The sequence below is a fragment of the Acomys minous genome (assembly GCF_964271855.1).
Source record: "Acomys minous genome assembly, chromosome: 10".
NCBI lineage: Eukaryota > Metazoa > Chordata > Mammalia > Rodentia > Muridae > Acomys > Acomys minous.
In genome coordinates, this window is record NC_140491.1 from 63,080,726 (window position 1) to 63,092,087 (window position 11,362).

Here is an 11,362-nt window from a genome sequence, read left to right on the forward strand (position 1 = left end):
ACCCTAACCATGGGCCTTTTGGGCCCCAGGAGCCTTTGCTGTCCAGTGTTTTGAAGAACCCTCACCAAGCCAACACTGCATCAGTGAGGGAGAGGGGCTAAGCTGACTTCCGTTCATGCTTTCTTCCAGGCCTAGCCCACTAACCCAGTCTCTCGCTGGGAGCCCAGGTCCATATACTGGGGGGATCACAGTATGCTGGCCACTGATTCTACACCCTTCAGGTCTCTCCAAAGGTCCTGTCTCAGGGTTCTGTTGCTACGAAGAGACACCATGACCAAGGTAACTTTTATAAAAGAAGGCGTTCAATCAGGGTTTGCTTACAGTGTCAAAGGTTTAGTATATTATCATGGGAGGGGCGTGACAGCACGCAGCCAGGCACGGTGCTGGAGTAGCAGCTGAGAGCTCTGCACAGGCATCCCTGGGCAGCAGGAGGAGAGAGCCACTGGGCCTGGCTTGGGCTTTTGAAGCCTCAAAACCCACTCCCAGGGACACACTTCCTCTAACAAGGCCACGCCTTCTTCAGCAAGGCCACGCCTCCTAATCCTTCTCAAGGAGTGCCACGTGCTGATGACTGAGCCTTCAAATATAGGAACCCACAGGGGCCATTCTTTTTGTTTGTTTGTTTTTGGGTTTTTCGAGACAGGGTTTCTCTGTGTAACCTTGGCTGTCCTGGACTCATTTTGTAGACCAGTCTGGCCTTGAACTCACAGCGATCCGCCTGCCTCTGCCTCCCGAGTGCTGGGATTACAGGCGTGCGCCACCACGCCCGGCCATGGGGGCCATTCTTACTCAACCCACCACAGGCCACTTGTCAGTCTGCAGGAGGACAGGCTTCAACAGATGCTTTGGAGGCAGGAGTGCAGTCGGTTCTGAAGAGGTCTGAGGTGCATCACAGTCCCCGGAAGGGATGCAGCCTGTGATCCCCCCAAGAGAAGGGTCCGGCCTCTCTTCATTATGCCTCACCTCCATCTGCCCGATGGCCAGCTGACCCTCTTGCAGGTTTCCCCACCAGGAGGACCCAGATCATCACTCAGGAACACACTACCTGCGTCTACGTTGTCACCATCTGACTAGAGTCCAAGAGGGAAGTGACCAAGCTGGGTGACACTTTGGAGGGCCACCCCTGAATGACTATCCGGCCACATTCTGCCCTGGAAGACCCAAGTCCCAAGGTGCTGGCTGCCTGCACTCTCTAGCCTAAGAGGCAAGAGAGCCATTGTGATTGGTTCCTGCTGGGCCAGTTCCCTGCCACGTTCCTCCTAATCTGCTCCTCCCTCAACGAAAGCTGAGAACCCTGTCCCCAGAGTTTTCAGAACTCAGTGTACCCAAGCACTTCTGGTTTCACTTCACAGGCCCCACTCAAACCAAAATCCATGTGTCTCTGCCTGAAATGGGAGCCCCAAGCACTGTAGCTGCCTCACCTGCCTGCCTTAGCCCTGAGCCCCCACAGCAAAGCAAAGCTGTGCCCCGCCCCCACCCCTTGCTCCACATCCCATGCCAGCTTCTGCACCTTTTCTTTCTTTTTCTTTTCTTTTTAAAGATTTATTTATTTATCATGCATTCAGTGCTCTGCCTGCATGTACACCTGCCGGCCAGAAGAGGGCACCAGATCTCATTATAGATGGTTGTGAGCCACCATGTGCTTTCTGGGAATTGAACTCATGACCTCTGGAAGATCAGACTGTGCTCTTTAAACTGTGTGCCATCTCTCTAGCCCCTCTGCGCCTTTTCTTAGTCCTAGGTGGCCTGAACCTGTGAGCCCATGTCAGCAGCACCCCCCGGCTCTCCTCACCATCCTGGTGCCTGGGCAGAGCAAGTATAAAGAGAGGGACAAGACTGTTCCTCTTACAATTTGTAAGCATCGCCTTTCTTCAGCTGATCACCAGCCCCATCCCCTATGGCTCCACCCAAGACCCCCAACTGGAAGCAGAGGCAGAGGCAAGAGGCCCCATTCCTCTGTGGTGCTACCTGCTGTTTTTTTGTTTTTTGTTTTTTGTTTTTCAGGTCCACAGGAGAGTCACAGTGATCCGCATCACCTATCCCCAGGAGCAGTCCCTCCTGAATGCCGGCATCCCTAGCACCCATCTCTCACCATTACACGTCTCTCCAGGCCTCTCCCTGTTTTCCCTCTCCTCCTTCCTGAACTCGTCACCCAAGGAATATTTGCCGAGGGACTCCTGTCCGCCAGGGCTGAACTTTTAAGGGTAGATTCCAGATGGGGGTTCCCCAAACCTTAGTACCGGTCCAGACCAGGAATGCAGGTGGCTAGCATGTCGGGCCGTAGGACCGGAAGCTCACGTGGCTCTAATGACTGCCACTCTGCTGTTGGCTGAAGAGTGAAGCTGAGTCTGGGGAGGTCAGGTGCTGCCTGGCTCTGATGATCCCGTTGGGCAGGTGAAAGTCTGCACTTGGGAAGACCACCTGCTAGAAGGAACACTCTGGAACGGCACTGGACACCCCGCAGTCCTCCTGAGACTGGCCAGGGCCCCACAGGATGCACCTTCACAGTGGACCAGCCTTCCTCTCCCAACTAGGTTGTGAGCTTCTTAAGGGCGAGGTTGGATTCCAAAAACTAGCCCTGGTGGCCACTCCAAAGAGCTGTAGGGACAGAATCACCTCGAGTGGGAAGGAACCAAGGCTTGGCAAAAGCGCAAGTGGGGGGGTTGGGGACCTGGCTGGCCACATCCCCAGAAATCCGCTAGAGGAGTGGTGAGTCCAACCAAGCTGCTACTTTCTGGCAAAGGGCCCAGAACCAGCTGCAAGCCGTCACGTGGGCTGTAGTCCAGTCACGTGTCCTGAAGGCCTCCACGTGAGGCAGTGTGTGAGGCACGAGGAGGGGCGGGGCAAGCCCTGCACGAGGTGGGCAGGCGTGGCGGGTGGGAGACGCTTGCGTGAGAGTGGACGGCCGGCCGGGTGCTGGTTGGATGCGGAGCTCCTGGGGCAGAGTGTGGGTGAGAGGGCGGGCTGGCGGGCAGAGCTAGGGGCTATCAGTGGCAGCGGCTTGTCGCCTCCTTCCTCCAGCTTCCCAATGGCGTCCAGCAGCCCAGAGGATTACGGAGTCTCCAGCTTTGTGGGATGCAGGTAAAATATGGGTTGACGGGCTCTGAGACAGTCAGGCCTTTGCCCAGGGGCTACGTCCTGTATTTATCCTACCTGGCACATCAGGGCAGAGCTCCCCATCCTGGAGTTGGGGGGGGAGGGGGGAGGAGGGGTCATGAGCTGGCCAAGTTGCCTTCCTCTTCTTTACAGACGCTCACCCCCAAATGCCCTAGTTCTCCCAGGTGGGACACTGGTGGCTTTTGCGGGTTTCACAGGTGGTCTTGGCTCTCTTCCTTCTCCGTAGCAAGACGACTCAGCCCGAGACTCGGGGTGCCTTGCAGATTGCCTCACAGGGTTCAGGCCTCCGCAGAGCTCGTGCGGCCGCTGCAGATTGGGGTCCTTGCCTTCGGAGAAACGTGATCAGCGAGAGAGAACGCAGGTGCGGGCAGCCTCGGTGGGCAGTACGACGAAGAGGCGGGGGAAGGGCTTTAGGTCTTTGGTTTAAATCAGGTTATACCCAGCTGGAGCAATCAGGATTAAAAACCAGAGCGCCACGTGAACTCAGCCTTGTGGAGGAGGCCAGAGGTAGCGCTGCCGCTACCCTGTTTGGAAGTTCTGGTGTATTTACCCTTCTCAAGAGTCTAGACAAGGGGGCTGGAGAGATGGCTCAGAGGTTAAGAGCACTGGCTGTGCTTCCAAAGGTTCCGAGTTCAATTCCCAGCAACCACATGGTGGCTCACAACCATCTATAATGAGATCTGGTGCCCTCTTTTGACCTGCAGGTGTACGTGCGGGCAGAACACTGTATTCATAATAAATAAATACATCTTAAAAAAAAAAAAGAGTCTAAACTAGGATTCAGCCTTTCACATACCTGAACAGAGCAGCTTCAGGCCTGTGCCCTCAGCCCAGAGTTACTGCATGTCTGGTGGGGCCCACGAGCCCGCAAGGCTGAGCCTGCTTGCTGTTCAGGAGGCCCCGGAGGCTGCTCAGTTGTGGCTTCCTGAGGCTCATTTCCCGGCTTCCTTTTTGCTTGTCTGGATGCAGGAGACGGATCTCCTTGAGCTGTGAGCGCTTGCGGGCTCTCCTGCCCCAGTTTGACGGCCGCCGGGACGACATGGCCACGGTCCTGGAGATGGCTGTGTACTTCCTCCAGCTTGCTCACAGCATGGATCCTGGTTGGGGTCAGCTCTCGGTGAGTTGTAGGCAGGTGGGCCTCGCCAGGCCTGTGCAGTGTATACCCTTGTGTAGAGTCAGCATGTCCCTTACCTCCTTGGGCCCTAGCCTTCAGCCCAAGGTGGCTACGCGTTCTGCACCCTCAAGTTACAGTCAACCCGTTCTTCTGAGAGGGGCAGGTGTCCACTATCTCTTCCCGATACTATTGATTGATCAGTTGCCCGTACGTGATGTCAATGTGTGGGCGTTTCAGGGTCTCCATATGCCCAGTTCTGGCCAAGAACACTTACACTCCTTTACTGTTTGATCCCAAGACCACTGCCCGCCCTCCCCCCGACGCCCCCCCCCCATTTGTTGCGCCTGCGCATGAGGAGAGCTCTGTTCTGATGGCTTGAGGCTCTGTGGCCAAGTCTCTAGGTGGATACAGCCTGACTCAAGAGCAGGGGCTGTTTGGAGACTTAAGCTTCAGCCTCCCTCCCCCTCCACACACAACCCCCACACATACCATGGGCATCTGACCTGGGGGGCTTGACGACAGCAGCTCTTTATCCCCACTGTTCCCCGTTTGTGTGTGTGTTTATACTTCAGGTTTCTCAGCCTTCCCAGGAGATGTGGCACATGTGGCAGGGTGATGTTCTGCAGGTGACCCTGGCAAATCAGATGGCAGACAGCAAACCAGACCCTGGGACAGCAAAAGCGTCTGGCGTGGCTTGGTTAGTGTCCCTGTGACCATCCTTGGGCCCTGGGCTCGCTCTGAACAGTAGTGTTTAGCTGCATAATAGTACCTAGCCCCTCACACACATGCTCAAGGGTCTTTAAGATGGTCCTTTGAGAGCCAGGCCACGCCTTTGATCCCAGTACTTGGGAGGCAGAAGCAGGCTGATCTCTCTGAGTTCAAGGCCAGCCTGGTCTACAAAGCAAGTTCAGGACAGCCAAGGCTACACAGACCTGTCTCGAAAAACAAAACAAACAAACAAACCAAAAAGATGGTCCTTTGAGAGCCTACTGTGACAGTACAGTCAGTGCAGAGGGTGATCTTGTCAGCATTCTTGGGGCATTGGGAAGAATGGGGGTTACTTGGCTTTTCTCCTGCTCTATGGGGCTCTGAACTCTTTAATGTCATATACCTTTTCAGGGTTCAGAGCCCCCCATGCTGTGGGACGCTGGCTATAGATCAGAGCCAAGCCACGGGGAGAGTGTCGGAGCTGCAGGAGAGACCGTCCTGCTGCCCTGGTAAGCTCCAGAGCACGTTGTCACTCAGTGCACCAGGTAACCTGTGACCCTGAAGTGGCTGGCACTGTTGCTGAAGGGGCCTGCCTCTCCTATGCCCAGAGTCTAGAACAGCTGGCTGTCTCAGCTCCGCCTGTGCTGAAATTGGGGTGACTCTGAGGTCCCACATATGCCTGCAGTGTGTGGGGTCTTGCTCCCCGCTGCTAAGCCCTGGTCAGTAGGAACCAGTGAGTCACCAGGTGAGCCTCTTGTGCCAGTTTGCACCAGGCATTCCTGGCTGTTTTGTCTCACATCCTGTATATTTGCCATGTCTAGAAGTCTCGGCTGGCTGGGCAGGGCTTCTAAGCAGCCACATGTGTAGGGGTCATGGGTTAGGTATCTTGTTTCAAGGTCACAGGAGCAGTGCAGAGGGGAACTCCTGATTTGAGCCCATGCGAGGTGTCCCAAGGCCTAGGGACCCCCTTCCCCAGGAACCTGCCCTGCCCCAAGGTTGGATACCTGGTTTTGGACACTGCGCTGCTTGGTCACCTGTTACGTACTTCTGGCTTTCAGCCCTGCACACCGTAGGACAGTCCCAGGCCTAAACCACGCGGGCTAACCTTTCTTCTCCCTGTTAGAGCCTTCCTCCAGCTTGGGTCCTGGGCTCTCACCCTGGCTTCATCACTCATGGCAGTCAGCCACCTCCCAGCCCAGCGACACTGCACTTGGTGGGTTGCACCAGGTGGAATCCCTGGCTAGGGACACTGAATCTCCCGACATGCTGGTTGAGGAGCCTAACTTGGCCTTGACATCTGTGCCTGACGCCAGGTGGGTGTTTCCGAGTATGTGTGTCAGCGGCAGCCATTGCTTGCCGGCCTTCAGCACAGCGCTGGTCTGTGCCTTTCTCTACTTCTGGAAGCTTCTGTCCCCGACTTTTATGACATTGAGAGGAGGCCCAGGCAACAGGCCCAAGCCAGACATACCATGTGGCTCTCTGATAAGTGTTTCTAAAACATTTTTGTCTCCTAATTGTCTTTTGTTTGGGCTGATGGTAGAATAATTTTGTGTTTGGGGAGCACACACCAGCTGGGGTGTGGGAGGCAAATGGAGGGATGAGAGGCTGTGGCTGGAGAAGCCAGCACAATCTCTGCTCATCAGAGCCCTGTGGCTGTGGCCTGTGCCCGGTGGAGGTGGTTTCTACACGTGGTCCTGTTGGGGTGAGCCTCCGTGGGATCCACTGGCCTCTGTTTCTGTTGAGTTTTCTAGCGTCTAGGGGCACCTGTGGCCACTAGGGGATCTTTTCCTCTCCAGGTTCACCACAGGGACAGGGTCTGACGTGGTGGATGGAACATCCTTCCTGCTGACCACAAGTCCTGATTGGTGGTTGGGTGAGTGGGGCTGTGAGCCCAGGCAGCCTTTCCCCACACGGGTCCTGGCTCTGGGACCTGTGTCCACCCTGACAGGACCAGGAAGACTGAACCTTAGGCCCAGCTTGCACTCTGAGCTGAGGTCCTCCAGCTCCTCTCCTTGTCTGGTGATGGTCAAAATGACTGGCCGCGTGTGACAGTGTGAGCACGGGTTACGGAAATGGCTTTATGAGTCTTGGATGGTTTCAGCTTTGTTCCCAGGTCACCCTCACTGTGGCACTGGGACAGCTGGGAGACAAGTCGTATGTTCTGACTCCACAACCTTTAGGGTCCAGGGTTGAGTGAACACTGCTGTGGCTCTCCTAAGCCATGAGAGTAGGGCCACCAGGGTTGAGGTCATCATTCGTCACTGGGAGGAGAGACATGGGGTTTGCATTCCCTTCTCGCAGGGGGGCAGAGTGCTTTCAGGATGGGCTAGGTGCTAGTAGCATAGGAGCCCCTGAGTCTCTACCATGGCTGGCCTGCTGACAGCGTCCGCCATGTGAGCCTGCCTTACCGACGATGCTCCCTTTTCTTCCAGGGTCGGTGGAAGGCAGAGGAGGCCCAGCTCTTGCCAGAAGCAGCCCAATGGATGGGGCAGAGCCACGCTTCGTGGGGGACCCTGAGCCCTGCTCCCAGGAGCCCCGGGCTGGTTCCCCAGAGATGTGGGGCTTGGATTTTGGCAGCCCTGGTCTGGCCCTGAAGGATGAAGCAGACAGCATCTTCCCCGACTTTTTCCCCTGATGGTTTAGTTATGTCATTTAGGTGGAAGCAGGGCAGCGCGGAACACGTGACTAGCCTGTGCCCCTGCCCCTGTCCCGTGCGGGCCTGGGTGTTGTATTTTTGGGTTTGGTTTACAGCTGCAGCCTAATTTGAGGTAGGCTGGCAGGGCTGTGAGTGGAGTTTGTATTAAAAAGAGGAAAGTGGTTTTTCTGGCAGAAGCAAATTTCTCTGGCTTTTGAGTAATTAATCCAATTCACTGGGCACATTGCTCCAACTCTACTCAGAGCATAGACAGCTGCCTGGATCTTTCCCAAGAGGTTCTCAGCTTGTGGGATCCCTAAGTAACCTAGTTCTGCACCCTGCTTCCAGAGGGGCGCTGGAGACTAGGTGACTTCCTCCTCATTCCTGGGGGCAGCTGCTTGGATTGGGTGGGGCCTTTCTGGGACACCCATGTCCTGAGGGACGGTCTGGTTCCCCCTTGTACTGCTGGGCACCCCTGTATCTGGCTGTGCATGGGCTCCTGGGGACCCTCAGGGTCTGGCCCACACCCCTGCACTCCCGGCTTCTGGGCAGACTGAAGAGGAGTGTTGATGTTTCTCTGTGCTGAGCAGGCTGGGGGCTTGTCCTGCTGTCAACATCTGGAGACAGCCCAAGGTCCCTGGGACTGCCTCCCCCATGTCCGCCCCAGTTCTGGGACTAGAGCAGCCCCACCTGACTCTTCCAAGAACCTTGAGTGTGAGATCAGGCCTCCTCCACAGCCAGTGGAATGTTCCATTCACTCCCATGAGTCACTGCAGACAAAAGCTCGGGAGCAGGTGGCGTGGGATGAAGCACTTGGGGACTGTGAGCACTGAGATCATCACACATCCCAGGAGCAGAGAGGGGCACGTGGGGGTCCAGGAGGGCCTGGGCACTGTACCACTGTGGTCCAGGTGGGTGCTGAGCAGAGCTGTCCACCCCCACCCCTGGGGCCTCGCCACCGTGGTTGACAGGACTGAAGACCTTGGTCAGAGGAGGGAATACCCTCCAGGTTCCTGGCTGCCAGTGTGCCAAACCCACACCAGATCCCTGAGCACAGGGATTGTAGCCTCTCTGCTTGCCTGGTGTTTGAGCTTAGCAGTCAACTCCAACTGCTGGGATTCACGTGTCTTCTAGAAGACCTACCACATCTATGTGGTGTGTTTGCTAAGGCAGGCAGGCATGTGTGTGTGTGTGCATTCACCCAACACACATCCAACAAATGTGTATTTGTGTCTGGCATTTGTGTGCCCATGAATGTACGTGCATGTATGTTAGGGTATGTATGCTTATGCCCATGTATTGATGTGTGCACATTGCAGGCGTAGGAGGGTGGGCATTGAGGTGTCTGGAGGCACAGCACCCACACTACGCTGCTGTAGGGCTACTCGCTTGTCCTTGGGTATGTCCAGCATTCACAGGCATGTGCCTGGGTTGGGTTGTGACTGAGCCTGGGTTGTGTGGCCTGCTGCTCTTTCTGGTTTTGTCCGCCTTGAGGCAGGTCATGAAGAATCAAGAGCTGTCCTTCCTGAAGCCGTCTCTGCAGCCACCCCTCCCTTGGACCCCTTAAATCCCAGCTGTGCCTGTGGTCAGATGTGTGGCCTTACCTGTGGCACCTGAGAGGGAGAGGCAGGGAGCCTGAGTTGGCTCATTCAGAGTCACGGAGGGTTGGAAGACGTTTCCACAGACACCAGGGCTAGGGCCCATGCCAGGAGGCAGGTGGTCTCTTCTGAACCAGTGCTAAGAATGAACCCGAGGCCCGGCCTGGCTCGTGGGCAGGAGCAGCAATAGGCCACAGACTCTGATGAGACGACGGGAGGTCACAGCTCCAGGATCCTGAGGGTGAGAACAGTCTTCTCTCAGTGGTGCTTTAATCCAGCCAACACAGGCACATAGGAGAGGGGCTGGCTGGCCAGCCCAGCTTGGCCTTGGTGTCCATTCCGGTAAGGCTCTGTAGGTGTGGGCGTGGTTCCCTGTGCAGCCACGCCTCACCTTTTCTTTGATCCAAATTACTGGTCTAGCTAGCCTGCCCATGGGGCCTCACTAAGGCTTTGAAGAGAGATGAGGGGACCTGGGCAGTGACAGCACCCAGGGTAGCGGGGGCCCTTCTGAGGGCTTCAAGGATGGCTGTGGGAAGGGATGTGCCTCACCCCACTCCAAACCTCTCCAGCAACTTCACACACTTCTGTGAAACTGTACATGGCTGCTTTCATGAGGCCCATGTTTGTTTCCCTGTGCATGCATGCTAAGTTCGTATCTGGAGCCCAGCAAGGAGGGATGGATGGGGTAGGAGTCAGGTTTGCCCATGTATGTCTTGACATCCTGGGAGACCCTCACAGGAACAGCTCAAGGTGTGTCCTTTGGCAGAGGAGTGAGGGTGCATAGAGATGTGTGTGCCTTGTAGGGCATCGCATGCCTGTCATGTGGCACATGGGGACTTATGCATGTGCATGCATGCATTCTGGGCTATGCTTCCCTTCCGGCAGGTCCTCCTCTCTTGGCTACCGTATTGGGATCCAGACATCTGAAACCATAGCTGGAGCAAAGTGGTTCCTGGGCCCCGGTTTCCCCTACCCTCACGTTATTCCTTGGGGTCATCCTCCAGTGTCCTTGCCCAGTGTTCCCCCATGCTCTGCAGATCCTCCAACAGCCTTCAGCCAGCCAGCTGGGAGTCTGGGTCGCTTGAAGAATGTCTAGGGGCTCGTGGTATTCACAGCACTTTTCAGGGGGCACAAGGGACATTCCTGGCTAAAAGATGGCCTCCAGAGGCCAGCGGTCACAGAGGCTTGGGAAATGGTGCTCCCGGCTGCAGCTGCGATGTGCCTTCCAAGAGCTCCCTGGATTCTTCCTGGGTTTTGTTTTGTTTTTTCCCCCCGGATTGGGTAGTCAGGTTATACGGTCAGCCATCAAGAAGTAGATAGTTGTACCTCTTTTGAAGCCTTGCCCTTCATGGGCCGTGGTCTCCACATCCTTGCATGTTGCCCCTGTATTCCCCTGGTTTAGCTCTCTCTGCTGGGGCGTGGGGGAGGGGGGGGGGCACGGGACAGCTCTAGTGTGGATAGTGACAGCTCAGCTGGCCTTGCTGCCTTCTTCATTCAGGTCAGGCTGCGGAGGTATGGCTACAGTCTGAGGGGAGGCAGGAGGCAGTCCCTTATCCCGACAGATGCCACGGGCCCTGAGCTCTCCATGGGTTCTCAGCCTCTGGCAAATGCTGCACCTCAGAAGGCCCGTCCCTCAGCTTGACTGTCATCACCACCATGGATGACAGCAACAAGCACCCTGGCACCTACCTAAAGGGGTTTCTGCACCTCAGGCTCCCAGGAACAGTCTGTCTAGCCCCCAGAACCCTGTAGCTGGAACAGAAAATGTCATGGACCTTTGTGCTTTGCTACCCATGTGGGGTTTGCGTCACTTGACCTACCCCAAGCTTTGTGGAAACCCCAGGGCAGGAGACAGAGTTTCAGCAGCTTTAACGATGGCAAACTTGGTTCTACAACGCTTAGGGAGCGCCTGGCCATAGCAGGTGGTCAGTGAGGGGCACCCACACCTGAGACAGGAGGCGCACTGGGGTCCAGCCCACACCCTCACCTCCATACTGGAGGTGGGTGATTGTTCTAGTGGCCCTGCCGTCCTCCCTCTAAACCCTGGTCCCTAAGCTCCAATCTGGCTTCTTCCTGACACGACCTCCACTCCTGCCACTGTGCAGCACTGTGATCAAAAGCACCTGACGGGCCTGCAGGTGGCTCTTGTCTCGTTCTCAACGATTCCCTCTCCTCCTCCCCCTCCCTCCC

General features: G+C 56.2%; 1 protein-coding gene across 1 annotated transcript; it reads left to right on the forward strand.

Moving 5' to 3' along the window:
* The first annotated feature begins 2,875 nt into the window (after window positions 1-2,875).
* SOHLH1 (spermatogenesis and oogenesis specific basic helix-loop-helix 1) lies at window positions 2,876-7,776 on the forward strand. The gene is made up of 8 exons (XM_084799049.1): window positions 2,876-3,081; window positions 3,344-3,478; window positions 4,087-4,234; window positions 4,804-4,928; window positions 5,351-5,448; window positions 6,063-6,252; window positions 6,736-6,812; window positions 7,372-7,776. Exons 1-8 carry the CDS (start codon window positions 3,029-3,031, stop codon window positions 7,572-7,574), a joined length of 1,029 nt encoding a protein of 342 aa, XP_084655175.1. The 5' UTR covers window positions 2,876-3,028; the 3' UTR covers window positions 7,575-7,776.
* Window positions 7,777-11,362: the final 3,586 nt, after the last annotated feature.

What these genes read in the sequence shown, in the direction of transcription:
- SOHLH1 (XM_084799049.1), top strand. Translation starts at nt 3,029, where the DNA reads ATGGCGTCCAGCAGCCCAGAGGATTACGGAGTCTCCAGCTTTGTGGGA. An exon ending in TCCAGCTTTGTGGGATGCAG is followed by an intron (nt 3,082 to 3,343) that starts GTAAAATATGGG and finishes CCTTCTCCGTAG; the next exon opens with CAAGACGACTCAGCCCGAGA. An exon ending in ACATCTGTGCCTGACGCCAG is followed by an intron (nt 6,253 to 6,735) that starts GTGGGTGTTTCC and finishes TTTCCTCTCCAG; the next exon opens with GTTCACCACAGGGACAGGGT.